The 18,996-nt window shown below is 28.8% G+C and overlaps 7 protein-coding genes and 1 non-coding gene across 8 annotated transcripts; 5 read left to right on the top strand and 3 right to left on the bottom strand.

Annotated features, from left to right (window-relative positions):
* Window positions 1-308: 308 nt before the first annotated feature.
* On the bottom strand, window positions 309-854 carry RER1 (protein retrieval receptor; the record flags this gene model as incomplete). The annotated part of the gene is made up of 1 exon (XM_003688387.1): window positions 309-854. One exon carries the CDS (start codon window positions 852-854, stop codon window positions 309-311), a length of 546 nt encoding a protein of 181 aa, XP_003688435.1.
* A 528-nt stretch (window positions 855-1,382) lies between these two features.
* On the top strand, window positions 1,383-2,198 carry TPHA0O00300 (uncharacterized protein; the record flags this gene model as incomplete). Its single annotated transcript, XM_003688388.1, has 1 exon — window positions 1,383-2,198. The coding sequence occupies one exon, from the start codon at window positions 1,383-1,385 to the stop codon at window positions 2,196-2,198; it is 816 nt and encodes a 271-aa protein (XP_003688436.1).
* A 145-nt stretch (window positions 2,199-2,343) lies between these two features.
* PGS1 (CDP-diacylglycerol--glycerol-3-phosphate 3-phosphatidyltransferase) lies at window positions 2,344-3,948 on the bottom strand (the record flags this gene model as incomplete). The annotated part of the gene is made up of 1 exon (XM_003688389.1): window positions 2,344-3,948. The coding sequence occupies one exon, from the start codon at window positions 3,946-3,948 to the stop codon at window positions 2,344-2,346; it is 1,605 nt and encodes a 534-aa protein (XP_003688437.1).
* A 979-nt stretch (window positions 3,949-4,927) lies between these two features.
* Window positions 4,928-4,999, top strand: TPHA0Otrna10R. The gene has a single exon. It is a non-coding gene; the product is annotated as a tRNA-Arg (tRNA).
* Window positions 5,000-5,601: 602 nt separating this feature from the next.
* Window positions 5,602-8,949, top strand: MLO127 (Mlo127p; the record flags this gene model as incomplete). Its single annotated transcript, XM_003688390.1, has 1 exon — window positions 5,602-8,949. One exon carries the CDS (start codon window positions 5,602-5,604, stop codon window positions 8,947-8,949), a length of 3,348 nt encoding a protein of 1,115 aa, XP_003688438.1.
* A 265-nt stretch (window positions 8,950-9,214) lies between these two features.
* Window positions 9,215-12,385, top strand: TPHA0O00340 (uncharacterized protein; the record flags this gene model as incomplete). The annotated part of the gene is made up of 1 exon (XM_003688391.1): window positions 9,215-12,385. The coding sequence occupies one exon, from the start codon at window positions 9,215-9,217 to the stop codon at window positions 12,383-12,385; it is 3,171 nt and encodes a 1,056-aa protein (XP_003688439.1).
* Window positions 12,386-12,566: 181 nt separating this feature from the next.
* Window positions 12,567-16,082, bottom strand: URB2 (ribosome biogenesis protein URB2; the record flags this gene model as incomplete). Its single annotated transcript, XM_003688392.1, has 1 exon — window positions 12,567-16,082. One exon carries the CDS (start codon window positions 16,080-16,082, stop codon window positions 12,567-12,569), a length of 3,516 nt encoding a protein of 1,171 aa, XP_003688440.1.
* Window positions 16,083-16,656: 574 nt separating this feature from the next.
* Window positions 16,657-18,897, top strand: NUP85 (Nup85p; the record flags this gene model as incomplete). The annotated part of the gene is made up of 1 exon (XM_003688393.1): window positions 16,657-18,897. The coding sequence occupies one exon, from the start codon at window positions 16,657-16,659 to the stop codon at window positions 18,895-18,897; it is 2,241 nt and encodes a 746-aa protein (XP_003688441.1).
* Window positions 18,898-18,996: the final 99 nt, after the last annotated feature.

Genomic DNA, 18,996 nt, shown 5'->3' on the forward strand with positions numbered 1-18,996 from the left:
ATTAGCATTAGAATTAATACATTACATTAACACAGAACACCCAATATTGAACAGTAATAGTCACTTCAGATATTGATCGTGAACTACTGCAATGATTTTCAGTTTTTAAATTTATTGATATTAATATTGATATTATTCTACTGAGTATAAACGCTAAGTATTATGAACAAATAATATAATTATGTAATTTAAATGTGTATGCATTTATAATCGTAAACAATTGTCATTTTATCTGCATTGTGGCAACTTTTTGTCGTCTTATTTTAAATTTATGTTTCATATTCTATAGTTTCCAATTTAGTGTTTGATTATTTTGATGATTTAGAATATTTTTTCTTACCAATATCTAATGGAATGTAATTGTATTTCATCATATGTTGGATTTGTCTTCTCATTGTTAAAAAGAATAATAAAATAAAATACATCAATAGAATTGGCCAGAAAACAGGTAAATTGAAAATGGAAAAAAATGACATTAATAATGATGCAGCTGTAGCTCTGGCAGCATTATACCAAAATTTGAATTCAGGTAATCTTCTAATAAATGGACGGAATTCTTCAGATCTTTCACCTGCTTCTAATTCCTTGTTAGCTTCATCTTGTTGCAAAGAAACATCAAACTTTGGAGTTAAGAATGCTAAAAATTGATTTAATAAAAATATAAATAAACCATAGCAAACAACGTACCAACCTTGAGCTAAAACAACACGAGTCAAAAACAATAGTATAAAACCACTTAATGAAGCCCATCTTACTTTAACATGTGGAACTGTTTTGTCAATATAGAATCTATAAATAGTCTTTAAAGCATTAAATTTAGCCATTATTGGGTTGGTGCTTCCACCTTCATTCATATCACCTTCGTAATCCATGGTTTATGTCTATAAGTTTCCACGTTAATATTGCCTAATAACTAGTTAGCACCTATTTTTGTAGTGAAAAAGGTTGATGAATAGAAATAACTAGTATAAGTGTTTCTAGCCACTTTGAACTTAGAATATAGAAAGGTTTATTTGTATATATATAATTAAAAGTATATTAAAATTTAATTCAAATATTATTGCTTTTCTTAATTTTCTATTTAATTTTTCGTGTTAAGATTTCAAGTTTTATATTATTTCTATCGAATAAATAAGTAGTTTGTTAACTATGTAGATTGAAATTTGAAAAACACTAAAACCTCATCTCACAAAACAAGTTAAATGTAATTTAGTGAAATTTTAATAGACTTAAAGTTAAGTTGGATATATTTTAATATTAATTGCAATGTCTCTACATTGATATATACAATAAAAGATAATTGTCTTTAGGAGTAAGGACAGGTATGGGAATATTAGCATTATATAATTGAAGGTCATCACCATAGTAGAATTCCGTTGAATATGTTCGTTACCTTATTTCAATCTATATCAAAGTTTATCTTTGTAATTGCAATATGGAATCAATGGAAGTATAATAGAAATCATAGATCAATATATGGAATATCATATGATCTTTTTGCAGCAACATTTTTCAGTCATCTTTGCTTAGTATGGTGCACCTTAAATTATAAATATTCATCTTTATTGATAACTCAAGCAGTAAATAGGTTTCCTCTTTTCTATAATACAAATAATGAGACACCTGGAACAGGTAATATTCCAATATCCCTGTTGATATTATGCAATGATATTTTGAATATTATTGGATCGATTTGGGTATTCAAACAACTTATTTTCTATAGAAAGACAAAGCATATTTACCAAGGAATTTCACCAATATTTATTTCCGTCGTATGTCTTTTCACAGTATTCAACTTTTTTACTTTGGTTTGCTCACTTTCAAATTTACCTAATAATTCTGGGAAATTTGGAATTTTTTATTTAGAACATATTAATTACATTTGGGTAATAGGAAATTTATTAGAATCATTTAAAATATTGCCACAGATATCATTAAACTGGATGGGAAGATCCACATCAGGATTATCTTCCACCTTTATCTTAATGAATTTATTTAGTGCTACATTAATGTTGGTCACGTCAATTTTCGATGGGAATTCAACTGTTAGTTATTTTTTGAGACCATATAATTATCAACCTATCTTCGTTACTGTTTTTCAGTTTATTTTGGCAGTCATTCTTTTCATTCAGGAAAAATATGTCTATATTAATTCAAAACCTTATTTGCAAAAAGGTAAAGAATCTTCCATTGTGTAACTAATTATTGGAAAAGGTATTAATACTCAAATATATGCCTATGAATATAAATTATATACATATACTAGTCCGTCAAGAGTGCATTTATTAGTGGATATATTTACAACACTAAAAAAGATTTAATTTAAAATTATGATCAATGTATTTATAGTTTTTTTCCTAAAATTGATGTGGCAACCTTCACTCCCGTTGGAATTTTTCTATCTTTATCATTCCTAAAATCTTCTAAGTTTATTTCCTTTGTATTCTTTAATAGATTTCTTAATTCCTTATACAATTCTAATCTTAATTCCATATCATCCGTAACAATTACAGCATTTGATTCGAGGTCTAACGAATATGCTCTTTTAGTATAATTCGATGAACCGATAACGGTTGCAAATGGAATTTCTTTAATGATATCACTTTCATTTTTGCCTTGATTAGCTTCTTCTTTTGAGATCCATAATCCTTTTGCATGATATGACCAACCCCCTGGTTGTGTGATAACACCTTTTTTCCATTCTCTTAGATGGATATAATTAGATTTATTTGCATTATGTACCGATTTTAAAAATTTCTTTGACAAGAACAAATAAGCAGCAGGGAGATGTTTTGAAATACCTTTAGATTCAAAAAAGCCATTTGCATACGGTGATGCAGTTATCACAATAGAATTATTTGATGGTGTTTTCAATAATTGATCTCTAATTTCTGGTAACATATTGAAATAACCTGTAGTAAACATCCAATTTATGGAAGGACTTTTAATGCATGAAATTAAATTTAGAATTGTTGGCTTTTCAGTTGATTTATCTTCAAAAGAGTGAAATAGTGGAGAAAATTGGGATATTGGATAAACTGTTGTGGGGTAAATGTTCTTATCTACAGGCTCATTGATTGATTGTAATAAATTATCATTCGGGTTATGCAAGAAGTCAGAAAGAACTTTTGAAGTTTTTCTTATAAATTTCCTTCTACCCTTTAACGGTTCTGAACAAATGTTAGTCGATGGCCACAGTAGTTGATATTTCATTTGGTTTGTACTATACTCTAATTTATAACTTAATGATGAAATTAACTGGTGCAACGCAAAATGGTAATTCGCAAATAATTTGTTCTTGAATAGAAAATACCTGTCTTGCCTATTAGTAAAATAGTCATTCGATAAATTAGCGCCAGATAACATAACTTCGTTATCAAACCCATAAATTTTCATGTGCTGTAACCCTAATGCTTCATCAAATCTACTAGGGATTAATGCTTTTTTCCAACCAATATAAGCAGGGGTTTTATATAACCTAATGTCAACTCGATCTTTATAATCATGAGTCAATTGTGATAATAATTGGGCAGAGCACTTGGATGGACTTTCCCTGGTTCCTCGCAGGCCATCTAATAAAAAATAAACTTTTAGTTTAGAATTATACTTTAGTGCATCGCTGATACACTCAACTAATTCATCTTCAGATTTACCAATATATAATGTTGCTAGAAACACTCTTTCTTTTGCATTTGAAATTTTTTGTTTCAAAGTGTTATAAAAACAATCAGGATCATTTAATATTTCAACTTCTTTCTTTTTAAAATAAAACTTGGTGCTCAAATATTTTAGTTTAGTTCTGATCTGATCGGTATATGAGAGTTCTATCGTGTCTTGATGTTTGGGAGTGGATGATACCGTTGACATACGTTTATTAATGGGAATAAATGATTTGATTGTAATTATATTAACAGTTGTTGACAGCTTAGTCGTTAGCGATTTGTTCATGCAGCTACTAATAGAAGTTCAATTAAATTGAAATTAAAGAAATAAAATTAGATGTAACAGTATATACAGGTTGTGTTAACAAGTAACTTATTGCTTCAATAAGTATTACAATTTTAGGTACTAATATTAAATGTATAATTTATAAGATAATAAATACATTTTATAGTAATAGCAACTACATTTTGTACCACTAGGAGATTATAGGTCACGTGCTTACGTTTATTTGATACTTAATTGTAATACTGATAGTATTATTGTTGTAATATTGGCCTTGAGGTCAACGACCTTATCACTCTGGTTTAGTTGGCCAGTAGATGTGTTAATTGCTTTTATATATTATATGTTTTGTGGAGTAACAAGCTTATGTTGGGTAGTTCCAACATCTAAGTTAGTGTCATTAGCCACTTCAGTTGCTCTAGTATAGTCCATCTTCTTTATAGTTAAATAATCGATTGATCTTTTATTAGTGTAATTAAACTATTCTATATAGAGTTAGATGCCCTCCTTATATATGAGTTAATCTGACAGTTGAATGAACATGTGTACGTGTTCATTCATCCTCCTAAGATCTTTAGTGCTGTATTGTACATCTGTGTTTATCGCGTAGCCATTTACATTGTAGTGAGAAATTTGCACCTACCACTTGAAAGATTGTTCTAGACCTTCTTTCCATTAGTAAGTGATCTATTAGTTCTGGACTCAAAGTGTCATAAACTCTTAGTTCTGTCACATACACTACAATAATTCTGACATGTTTATATTGTCAAATTCTATAATCAGTTACACGTCCATTGCCATTTCCAACAAAATAGGAGAGCTATTTAAACATCTAGGCTTTGAAATAATCACATAATTATATTTTATGTAGAATATATAAAAAACAGATCTAGATCAAGGCTGCTCATATGATAGAATATGAGTCGGCATTATATTGGCCTGTCTACTGTACTTCATATTTCAATAATTTTCAGGAAATTAAGCTCGCGTGGCGTAATGGCAACGCGTCTGACTTCTAATCAGAAGATTGAGGGTTCGACCCCCTCCGTGAGTGCTTACTTTCTTTTTTTTTAGTAGTCCTTCCTTATGAATTTAACCATCATTTCTTGAGAAGGATAGTTTCATCATCTTAAGGTGTTTGAAATTAACAAACCTTGCCAATTATAGTGAAATAATAATGAATTCTCACGTCCAATTTTCTTTTTTTATTTACATTTTGTAAGGATAACTTCTTATTTAGTGATGACATTATCAATTATCAATCACTTCTTACAAAACGTTAATTTGTCATTTACAATTAAAATTGCAAACGAAAAAGTACGAGTGAGATCTTAATGTCTTAAAATAACATTGAATAGTACTATTAAAATATAAATGCTCAATCTCTAATATTTTTTATAAATATTCTCTTACTTTTTAGTTTTAGTAATTACCTTTTAATTAATGGCGTCTTTCAACATGAAAAACATATAACGAAATTTATATTGAAATATTCAAATGTTAATGAGTACAAAAAAAATAAATATTCCTATATTGAAATGTATGAGTATCAAATGTTTGAGAGTCAACAGTATACGAAGAACTGCTAGATGTCAAAACAGTTAAATAAATGCATATTGAATTGTCGCAGCTTACTGACTCCCCAAAATTCATAAAATGTTTCAAATTAAAAATAAATCTGTTCTAGTTGTAGAAACTGAGTTCGTTATTAACTGTTTCTTAAAAAAAAATTCACTTAGTTTAAAATATGAATATATCGAATCGAAGAAACAGAAGACAATAGGTTATACTGTCAATGCATCCTATTTCTATGATGCATTATACGACAATGAATACATATTTTTAATTAAGGATAACGGTTTCCTTGAAATTTTGGGTAAAGATTTTACACAGGTTGATCTATTAGATACAGAAATACCTTTTAAAGAAGATTATGCTAATATTTATTTTGTGTTTAACTTCAAAAATAACCAGTTATATATAAATTTAGAGAAAAGAAGAATATTTGCGATTGATATAAAGTTAACGAAAGATTCATTAGTGTTTTCTCCAAAAGATAAGATACTTACTTGCATATTTGAATCAACATCTAATATTATTCAATTCGATGGTTCAATTAATCTTGATCATACAAATGAGAAAGAATTTTTTGGATTATCTTTATTGACCTCCAAATGGGACTACGAATCTAATTGCAATCTGTATTCGATAATTGCATTACAATTGCACTCTAAGTCGAAATCATTTCCATTTTCAATTTTAATGGAAGAAAAAGATTTAAAGTTTAATTTAGATGATATAGATGATACCATGATACCAATTTTGAAAATGGTACCCAATATGGGTTTATTTATATTTACAAATCAAACATTATACTTTTTTGAGTTTTTAATGGATATAAGGCACAATATAAGTGACACTTTAGTTGATAAATCTTATGAGTTCTCTTACAATTCTCAAAATTTTGGTAATATTACACCAAATATTCTGGTTTCAAAGAACGCAGATAATATAATCTTCACTCTCGCGACAACTAAATCATTTTTAGTACACATTTCACTTAGGTTATTACTTGAACATCCTGATGAGTATGTGTTCTATTGGAGTGAATTTCAAGTTGTAAATACATTGTTGGATTATTGTCCAAATCAAGTTTTTAGTTGTGGAGGCAATTCTCAGGAGATATTGGGACAATCAACTTCTGGAGAAATATATGAATCAATTCATGACAACGATATAATATCTTCAACAATCATAAAATATTATAAGTCAAAAAATTTTTCTTGTTATAATTCTGAACTGGTTGGATACTCCGTTAAAAAATTGATAAACAGTATCGGCTCTTACAATGATAATATAGGTTATATCAGAGTCTGCTATAGAGGTTATGAAAATATCTTAAAAAATGAAAAGTGTTTAAAATCAACAAATTCTAAAGTAACAGGAGTTTGGATTACAAATTCGTCGATTTACTGGAAGGACAATGAAAATAGAATTTACAAAGATACTGAAGAATTGAAAGATGTTAAGGGTGCAATTCATGTTACAAAAGACAATAGGTTCATAGAAGTGGATACAAAAAATGATATGCTAATAATAGCAGATGTTCCCAATGATGATTCATATACTTACATCAACAAACATGGATATTTGCTTAACAGCAAAAATAAGTTAATTTCCTGCAAAATAAAGAACTTTAAAGGTGAATTTTTAAGTAAATATTGTTTATTTTCAATCAAATCAGCTAAATCGTATCTCCATTTAGTAATAAATGAAAGCACAATATCAATAGTAGAAGATTCCAATTATGTTACAAATCCAATCGATATTGGTTCATTTGTTAATGATGCTTGTTTTTTCCCAAATATCGACAAATTCAATGTTATCATTGCATCAGATGTGCATGGCTCCATTTTTATTATTAGAACAGAAAATGATTGGAGATCCTACGAAATAGAAGAGCAAATGTTAACAAACCAAAAATTAAAATTACATTTGTTAGTAAATCTACAACAGTTAATTATATATGGTCCCGATTCCTCCTTTATTTTATCACACAATGAAACGCATCATGGATATGATATTTTCGTAGCTGATATGAATTCTAATATCGAATACATCTCATCAAGTCCCGATGAACAATCTATTTGTGTTTTGACAAAAGAGAACATGATTTATGGATACCAAATTGGATTGCTTAAAGCTGACATGATATCTTATCAAATTAAAACAGATAACCATTTTATAATGAAATCAGTGTCACTTCCCTCCTCATTAAAATTTATTGTTTCATGTTCAGTTTTCAACTTTTATGATAACATATTAAAAAAATTTAAACTATTTTATCAGTTGCTTACATTTGATTTACATGAAAGGAAATTAGTTGATTCTTTTGATATTGCCAAATATTTTCCGAATAGTAGAGTTTCTGACATGATTACTATGCCATTCAATATACCAGAAAGAACTTTAGACAATAAGGTAGATTATGCAAAACGACTTGTATATAATAGATGTTTCTTAGTTTCATTAGATATCGAAGAAAATGAATCCTTTTCGTTACCAAATATACTTTTATTTTCATTAGATGAAGAAACTGGTCAAATAGATCTACAATGTCAAATTAGTAGCCAGTTTCAAATTTCAAAATTAATCAATTATTCAGGAAATATTTTTATTGCTTGTGGTGAAGAATTACAAATGTTTGAAGTCAATTTTCGTGTCAATGACAATGCCTTTGTACTTAAGGAATGTTCAAATAATTTTGTAACGAATGCTATTTATGGAGATACTTTTATCATTCCGGGAGTAGAAACAGCAGAAATATCTCGAAATTATCCTTTATCAAAAAAATCTAGAACTAACATTAAACCTGTTAGCAATTTGCATCTTTTTAATTACTTTAAAGGTTTACAAACATTTTCTATAAGTAAGAATATCAATAAAAAGTTCGAACTAAAACAGATCAATTCAATGTCAAGAATAGATAATTTGAATCTGCCCTCCGAAAGCATGATATCTGCGTACGCTCATTCTACACATGAAACCAGTTCAGTATTTGCAATTTGCGTAGCACCTAATAAAATATTTATTTATAATGAAACTGAATTGTTATCTTTCAGGCTACCTTATAAAGTAGTTAATATTATATCTGCAAATAAAACAGCTGATATTTCATGGAAAAATGTTTCAAGATCCTCCTTTAAACAATCTCGACATCCCGAGATGTCATTGTTATTTATAATTAATACAGAAAATGAAGGCTGTTATTTTCTGAAGGTTCCATCAAACAGTAAAACATTATTATTGAATAAATTGCAAACTTTAAAACAGTATGACTTAATTTCAACAGATTCCATCACGGAAGATGAGGAATTTGAAACAATGATGCAAGATAATGAACAAGAGGAGCTAGATTTAGAATACAATAACATTATTAAACAACATAGTACTATTTTCTTCGATTCTAGATCTTATTCCAGTGATTTTTCCATACCTTTTTAAGGCTTTTATAAATTATAGAATGATATTAAATGACATTCATCTCAAAAAGCAAAAAGCGTCCTATTTAAATGCCATGACATTATATATATTCCGACATTATTTTACATTACTGAAAAATAATAAATAAATTATTTATAAATAATTGAATTTAAACAAATGAAGTAATCGGAGTAAATTTGTGTTGAGAATAGTAATTCATGATGCTCTTATGGCTTTTATTATAGCAAATATGTTTGTATGATATACAGTATTATTATGATATGGGATGATGGCGGTTACGTTAACAGAAGAAGAAAAAGATTTCAGATCAAGTTATAAATCGATCAACTTCAAAAGTTTTAAATTTACTCCATTGGCTAGGCATTCTGATGAAGTAGTCTCACTATATCTTGATGATAAAAAATTAACCTTATTTATTTTTTGCAAAAGATTCATTTATATCTATTCTAGTTTCGAACTTATCCATAAAGTTGATATAAAAGATGAACCCGTTTTAGCAAACAAGAATGATTATAATTTTGTTTATTCATATGCAGAATCACATTATTTATATTTCGAATCCAGTGGATTAGTATTATTCAAAGCTAATGTCATTAACAACAAGGTGACATATTCTTTCAATGACAGGTTTAAAGGAATAGGTAATACATTTTTAACGCAAGGGCCCATCGATTGTCTTATGACAAGCTACAAAAATGGTATATATTTTTCAGGAGATAGATATAAGATTATAAAACTAGAGTTAAATTTAGCACTGGAATTAAAGAATATTACTGATGGAAGTCTTGTTTACTTTGAATTTCTTACAAAACCTAATATAAAAGATTCTCTACCGTCCCTCATTTGCTTGGTACAATCAAAGTTGGGGTACCTGTACGTTGAACATAGTATCTGCATAGAGACTTCCAAAACGGTTACCATTTCCAAGAAAATAATATCCAATAAATGCAATTATAATCATAACGAGTTCTATGTAAAGAAAATAACTGAGCAAATAATTGTGCTATTCCTAAATGGGAAATTATACAAGGTAACTGGCTCTGATTGTCAATTAATATGGGAAAATTCGACTTTAAAATCAAATATGATTGCAAATATAATTCCTGAGGAAAGAAATCAGCAGGATAAAACCTTCTGTTGGCTGATATATACTATGGATGGAACTATACACAAGCTGCATACGAAAAATGCCACTGATTCTAAGAAATTAACAGTAAGTTATAAACTCATGGAAACTAACATAAAAAGTGTTATAGAAAATGATGATTTGAAATTTTTATTTACTCTGAAGTTCAACCAACAGCTTTTGGTTACGTCGATGTACAAAGTAATACTGTGTAGTGTTAAGAAAAATTATTACAAAGTTGAGAAGAAACTTAAGAAGATTTTTCATAGAGCACCCTTATTTACAGACTGTATATCATATAACAAACAAGGATTTGAAATCAATTCGTTAATTATTTCAGGTTCTCACGGTGAAGGTACTGGATTTATTGAAAAACGTTATCCAAGTGCTCAAACTGCTTTTGATCTCATTGATCAGTGGAACGTACCTGATGATTGTGGTATTATCAAAGATTTTTGGGTAACAAAAAAATCTATATTTTATGATTCTTTGAATTGTTATTACGAAGGTTCATCAAGGCATAGTAAAGAAAATAAAAGTATTATTAATGTTTCTGATGATAATACAATAATTTTTGATAGTCACCTACTAAATTCTGAAACAGATAAATCAAAAATTTTATTCTATTGTCAAGTTAAATATAGCGTTTCAAAACTTTTTTTGCTTTTAAAATCTTCTCGAAATATCGAAGTATGTGAGGTTAGCAGCCAGTGTACCAAAACTATTGATCAATTTGAATTAACTTATTTAAAAGAGGAAATTATATGCGATTTGAAGTCATTAGTGTATAATAATGAGCTTCTCATAATTGCAGCATCTTCTAAAACACTGACCATTTATAGTAATTCTAGACTTTTGAACTCAATTAGGATAAATAACAGGGAAAGTATATTTCACATCGAAGTTATCTTAACTACCAATAAAGATCATAGTGAGCAAGTTTTTAACACTGTCACTTCATTAATTGGCGGTACTGTTAGGGTGTACAATCATGATTTATCCACTGTAGTCATGGAACTTAAAGCGGTTTCTACAGAGTCGTTACAGATTCTAGCATTCAGTGATAACTCACCATTAGTAATCGTTTACAATAAGTTTGAAGTATTTTTGATGGATTTACAGAACCTAACTTATGGAAGCATTGTCTTCAATATAAATACTTCAATTTTCAAAATCCGAGAAACAAATAAGTCCCTTTTTCTTCTAAGTAGCGATGACATTGTTTATCATTACATTACAAACAGTAATTGGAAGCATAGACCATCGATGAACTTGGAATTACAATCTCATATGCTGGAAACGAAATTAGATATACCCATTAAAATTATAAGAACCAATATGGAAGAACGATTTATCATAGTATCAGATGAAAAGTCCTCGAAAGTTAAAAGATTACACTTGTTAAATTCAGGAAATATGTCTTTTATTGATAGTTTTAAAATAGGCAAACATAATTTAAACAGTATTAGCTCCAATTTTGTTAGTAATCATAATCATTCACTAAGCGACGAAGAAAATAATAGCACTAATTTGCTATTTACAGTTACTGTTACAGAACAAAAATCATTATTATACGTTTTAAGAATACATTCTCAAGAGATCACGAAAGTACAGACAATAAAGTTGACTCTAAAAGTTATGACGATAAAATATCTTCTGAATGAAAATTTACTAGTTGTTGTATGCGATGAAGATAATCAATTAGTTATAATTTTCTTTAAACAGAATTTTTTAGATAATAACGACTTAAAATTTAATGAATTTGAACGAAAATATATTCCTTTGAAATTAAAAGAGAATATTAAGGCTATATTTACAAAGAATAGACTAATACTGATGAATGCAACTGAAGAGTTTAACGCTATTGATATAACAGTAAACAAAAATTTTGAGCACAAACTGACTATAAAGTGGAAAATACAAGACATGACATCACTGCTGAAAAATATAATTTCTGATAGAAGACAATCACTGGAAATAGACAAAGACTCCATTGAGCATTTGCATATAAAATTTCCCTCTGATTTAGGAAATAAGACTAATATCTCAAAATTATCACCAACACACTGGCAATCTGATTTCGAATTTATAAATATCACTTATTTCCCAAAGCTTTCATATATACTTTGTTTTGACAGAGTTGGTGCACTTCAACTTTTGGAGTATTTTAGGTTTCACGAAGATATTATAACTGCATCTCCATTGGATAAATCATTTACTTTAATCAATTCAATTTTTTTAAAACACAGAGCTTATTTTAAGGAACCTAATTTGTTATATTTTTGGTTTGTAAAGGTAATATATATATAATGTCTTCATAAGAGAAGTTGTATTCTAGATACTATAAATGTGAATTATACTATGTGTTAAATTGCGATAAGTATTATGTGGTAATTTATATAATATACAGTTATAATTACAGCTCATGAATATGCGGACGTTAAGTCTAAAAATGCTTGTCATTGGACGATAAGATAAACCTGACACACAATCAATCTTCTGACCATTTACCTTTCTTAGTATAATCCTGATAAATTGTCCTGAAATATTGTTTACCTGCATTATCTAAAGCTGCATTGACAATATTTAATTCCTGTCTCGATAACAAATTCAATACAGAATAAATACAAGGTATTAATTCGTGTCTTATTTCTGCTTTGAATTTATTATTTATTGATAAATGGATATAGTTTATTAACAAGACTGGAACATCCTTTCTCAAAGAGTGTCTTATCATGCTAATCTTTGAATCGATAATCTCCTTATTTGATTGAGACCTAGAACTGGAAATATTGGATGGTTCACAAAAGTTTGATATTAATCTAGCCAAAGGTCCAGCTGAGGCCTCTGTCAAACCGAATGTTTCATTTAATGATAATAGCTCCAAATAAGAGCAGAAAAAGCTGTTCAATAAATGGTTACGGTTGGATAATTTAACCCTATGAACTAATAATATCTTGGAAATGACTTTAGTAGTAATGATAAAAATATCATCATTTGAGTGATAGCCGTCATTAAACAGTACTGCCGCATTGTAACAGATAGGAAACAATAATTCAATCGAATATTGAGAGAATAGCCATGGTTTTGACAATAATAACTGCTCAAATGTTTTCAAAACTAATATGAAATCCTCTTTGTTATTGATGAATCTTCCAGAACTTGTAAAAAAATCTGATAATGATTTTTGAAACAAATTAACAGCAACCACATTTTCTTTTTCTATATTATCCAGTAAAGAGATGAATAACTCCAATAAGAATCCACTCATATCGGAGGGGACATTAGAAAATTCATTAATAATATCAGAGAAAACCAAATTGAATCCGTTAAAGTTCTTAGTTTGGTCTTGCTTTATGGCAAAGTTAACGCCTTCAATTATTTTTAAAGTTGGAATTCCAAGGTTTCTTAATTTTAAATAATGAGCAAATAAATATTGCAAATCATTGTCATAAACTGAAGAGTAGATCAAAAATGTAATACTCATCAGTTCTTTATTTAATTTGTTAAATCCTGTTTTCAAAATATTTGCTATTTCATCCTTCACAGATTTATTTAATGCAGCAGAAATTGAATAATCTGATTTCTTAAAAATGGTAAACAAGCAGTTCAAATTCCAAATCAATTCGTCATCCTTACTTTTTTTCATTTGAGTTAAAGAAATTTCAATTAATTTACTCTGTAACTGATCAACCAAGACAGTTGGTGAAATTTTGCAAATTAGGAATGAAATTTCAAAAAATTTGTGCCCTTTAGAAATATTTGAAAGTAACATATTAATCATGTTATCAATAAACTCTTTCTGTGATCGTTCTTTCATTTGAGAAAGATAGTTTGACCATACGCGCTCAAAAATAGGATTTATCAAGTCATATTTCTTACTTTGACTCTTAGTAAATACGTATAATTTTTCTATGTCAGTTTCAATCTTAGTTTTAAATGTAGGATATTGTAGCAAATGGTTAACTAATTCCAAGTCTCCTTGCGAAATCTTTGCTTTAGAACCAATACTGTCAATTAGTTGTATTCTTACATTTTTTTGAATGCATTGAATTGGAATCTCTCTGAGATATCTAATAGCGATGTCATTTTTGTATTCAGATGCCAGTTTAGCAACTAAAGTTGAAACTAACCTAGGTTCTTCAAAAAAATCATCATCTTCAAACAGCTTACTCATTACTTCTTCCATGTCACCATTAATTAGAAGATCAATAATATAATCTACTTGAGATTTTGAGAATTCATTTGAAATGAGTGTTGGCCAATGAAGAAATATATAACCCGAAATATCCCTCATTTCATTTTTTTCAGTTTTCTTTAAGTATTTAATGAACTCTTCAATAATATCAGTTAGTTTAAACTCTTTGTATTCTCTTATCTTAAAATAGTTAAAAAATAAGTACTTAGGATCATCTGCTGATTTCAACAGAGATTTAAAATCCTTAGAGCAAATTTCCTCAATACTTTCCTCTGTAACTATATCGTCGAAAGCTTCCATAATTAAAAATCTAATTCTCCATAAAGTTTTATTGGATTTCAAATTATCATCAAAAACCTTTATCAACACAATTTTTAGTTCTGGTAAGATAGTTGGTGATACATACTTTAGACCATGTAGCAATATTTCCAATAGACCTTTGACTCTTGCGTTTTTCTTCTCAACCTGAATATCATGGATATACGATGCCAAGACAGATGACAGCTGGCTAATTGATAATGCCGTAATGTTCCTTGATAATGCATTAGTAAATAAATTTTCTGAGAAAAATAGATTATTTTGTTCAGGATCTTTAGCCAAAACGTATTTTGCCCAGATACTTATAAAGTTTGGGTATTCTCTAGCATTAACATAACAAGTTATCAGTTTTTCAAAAACGAGAAAAGTACTATTATGGTTATTTGAATATTGGTTCTCAATTAATACTAAAATCTGATTTGTGTTTTTGATGCCAATTTCTATATCTAATTCCAAAATATGAGTAATCAATGACCAAAAAGTTTCATCGTAAAGCATATTTTTTTGAGCATTTTCAACTGTGGTTTTGAATAAAGTTTCCAAAAACTCATGTGATAAAGTCTTCCTTTTCAATGCCAACTTAATCAATAAATCTGGTAATATATCCTGATGCAAATTAGTTAATAATATTAGAATTTTTTCTAGGTCTTTAAAATTCTGTTTTGATAAAAAATTAATGGAAAGGTTGAATAGAAGTTTAGAATCTGCAAAACTTATAGAAGCTCCTGATTTTTTGATAAGCTTTTCTAGCTGCTGTGGTGTATGAAGACTCGAATCATAAAGGTAATATCCGGAATATTCTAACAGTTTTTCAATGGTGTTATCATTTGGAGGATGTTCCTTATCATTAAGGGTCGAATTAAAATCAGTATCATTGAATCTTACCATGTATTTTAAAGTTGGCAATAAAAGAGTTTCACAATAGGTGTTTGAATATTTAATAGAGACTTCCGGCTTTATATTATTTAAATCGGTCAACTTAATCACTGCATCGATGATATTTGCTCTGAATTCATGAGTTAGCGTAACTTCATCACGAACATCACAGAGCATACCCAATATACTTGCAAGACACTTTAAAGCTATTTCAAATGTGAAAGCAACAGTGACTTCAGAATTAATTAATGTGCAAGTTCTGTAAAATTCATTTAAAAACTCCCATTTATTTTGCTCGATAATTTGTGTACTTTGGAGCACCAACTGAGGGAACTTTAAGTTTTTAAATAGTTTTTTCACTGTAATGGAGTTATTAATAGTAGACCACATATCATTATATAGTCTCCATATTTGGTAATTATTCTTATAATCAAGAACTCTCTGGTCATTCCATCTATCTTGAATCAACTCTAAAACAAAAACCTCTTTATTTGGGAAATTAGTCTTCAATTCAGAAAATTTGAAGACAACCTCAACGACATCGCTAGCTGTGGTATTTTTAGATCTTAGTAGCTTCGTAATACCTTCAGCGGTATCTGGAATCTGAGAAAGCATTCTTGATACAGCTTCTAAAAATGATATATATCGTCTGTCCAATATACGTCTTACTGTTGCACAAGTCTTCTTTTAAAAGTTCTCAAATAAAAAAACGTTAATAAGATTGATACAGATACTCCAACCTAAATAACGTATAAGTAGTTGAATGAATATATTACTCAATTGGCAACTGTAATGATACAGATGAGATGAGATGAGATGAGATCACTTTAAATTTTTTCATGAAAAAACTTCTAAATTTTTTTTGAATTCTAAGCTTCAAAATAAAAAAATAAGACAAATAAGTACAAATAAGATAAAAGATAAAAAGACGAATTTATTTATAAGATTCGAAGGAAATGCACGATTGATATGTAAATAAAAGTTAGTTAAATTAACGGAACAGTAATTAATTCATTAAGATTAATCTATTATTGTTATTTTTCAACCTTTTTTGACAATTGATTGTCAATATCTAAGCAGAATATAGTTCATTTTTTTTTGGGAAAACATTGAAATTAAAAACTGCAACGTGAAAATCCTGATACCAGAGATAACCTGAAATTTTATTATATAGATAAATACTTACATAATGTCCACAATGAATAATCCATTAGATCTTCTGATGAATGTTGACGAACTACAACTATTGGATGATGAACAAAACTACCCAGGTCAATTTGATCAAACCAATGTTGATGTTAACAAGGATATTGTACTAGGTCTAGATAAAACGTCTGGTGTTCCTATATATTCGTTAGCCGGTGATGTTGAAGAGCAACCTCTTAAGAGTGGAGAAAACGGTGACCTCCATTATAACTTAAATTCTAATTCTACTCAAAATATTGGATTTTTAGCTAACAAATCTCAAACAAAACTATACCCTTCAAAACTTCCAAGATTGGTAATTAGTAAAGAGTACTCTCATTACATTTCCAAGTTGTTCGAAATTTATAATAATCTGGGCGAAGATCATCGTACCTTCTCTAAGCCAACAATTGGTCTCATAAGTCGTTCTTCTAGAATCGAACACAATCAAACAGTGAATTTAGCGTTAGAGACATTGGTAACCGAATTAGAGTTCTATATCGATTCAATCAAGCATATTGATACTGAATTTGATAAATTTATCGAGTTAGAGGATTGTTTGACTATTTTAAATTGTATGAAGACTTTTTATTTCACAGTCGAAGGTGACATGGATGATGATAACCAACGGAATGATTTCATGGATAGATTGCTAAATTGGGTGAATCGCTCTGATGGTGAACCAAGTGAGCAGCTAATTGAAAAGGTATTTTCTACATCTGGCGAAGGCCAGAAACATGTTTATAACTCATCATCATTCTGGAAACTAATCAATAAGTTATTACTAAGAGGCTTGTTTACTCAAGCTAAGGGTTGCCTGAATAGAAGTGGTATTATTTCCTCTTTGGAAAGTCAATGTGAAGTCTCCAGAAATGCAATTCATGACATGATTGCTTTATTAGAACAATATCCAAAGGATTCACCATCTGCTTACAGAAATTGGAAATCCCTTATATTAGAACTCCAACAAACATTCAGTAATTCTGAAACTAAAATAAATGGCGAGCTCAGAGATAACATAGAAGATTCGTTATTACTATTAAGTGGTAATCAGTCAAAAATCTTTCAGTATTCTTCAACATGGTATGAATCATTTTGTGGTTTGATGTTATACTATATTCCATCAAATAAATTATTAACCGAATATTTACAATTATCACTAGATGCTTGTCCACTAAATGTTACTAATATCTGGGAACAACCTTGTGTAGATATCATTAACGGAAAAATATTTTCTATTTTACCAATTTTAGAATCATTAGATACCTGTACAACTGCATTTGTAGCAGGTCTATGCGATGCCAAAGGTTTATTAGAGGATTATAGTTACGCTAATGACGCTTCTCAAAATGAAACCATTGAAGACTTACTTTCTCGCAAAAATGGTATGGCATCTTATTTATTAGACAATTTTGCATTTGAACTTTGTTCCCATGATGATAAGACATTGTGGCCGGTTGCCATTGGATTGATCAGTATATCCCCAGTTAACTCATCTAATGCGATTAGGGCAGCAATATCTGAATTATTACCTCGTTACCCATTCTCAACGAATGATGATATAGAATGGATGTTAACTATTTGTGCAAAGTGGAGACTACCAGAAGTTTCGAAAAAGATATTTTTAACTGTAGCTAATAATTTATTATCCGAAGGTAATTTAATCGAAGCAATCACTAACTTCAGTAAAGCCGGTGCGTTTGATTTAGTCAAACATCACGCATGGATGATTTTTGAAACTTCATTACTAAGCAAAGAACCTGTTGACGATATTATTCTAACAGCTATCGTTAAAAATGAAACGAACAATATCATTCCAAATGAATTATCACACAGTTTAGTTACTGATGCAATGAGACAAGCACTATCACCGTATGCTGTATTATATGAATTTTATGAATTACTAAAGATGAAAGAAATGAAAGAAGCTCTTAATAAGATAAGATCACTTATAGAATTTCAATATCTACCAAAAAAGTATTTTGTTATTTTACTTGTTCAATTTTTATTCCCATTATTCATTTTAAAAGATGAATTCAAAATGGATGAAGATGTAATTTTAAGCGTCATTGAACGTTGCGATGAAATGTTAAAAGCTGAAGATGCTGAATTACAAAAAGTTTACTCAGAGATAATACAGAACGTCAAAGAAAATGAAGAAATAACCTTACCGGCTAATTTAAGTTTATTTGAACAAACTTTAAGGAAAAAACTAAATATCAAGCTATGCCAGGAATATATGTAATAGTTAACTAATTAGTATATATATATATGTAGCAAGGAAATCATAAAGATTTAAGAAATAAGATAATTAATTTTTTAATATTAATTTTGAGAATGGTAT

This window comes from Tetrapisispora phaffii, chromosome 15, assembly GCF_000236905.1.
Source record: "Tetrapisispora phaffii CBS 4417 chromosome 15, complete genome".
Taxonomy (NCBI): domain Eukaryota; kingdom Fungi; phylum Ascomycota; class Saccharomycetes; order Saccharomycetales; family Saccharomycetaceae; genus Tetrapisispora; species Tetrapisispora phaffii.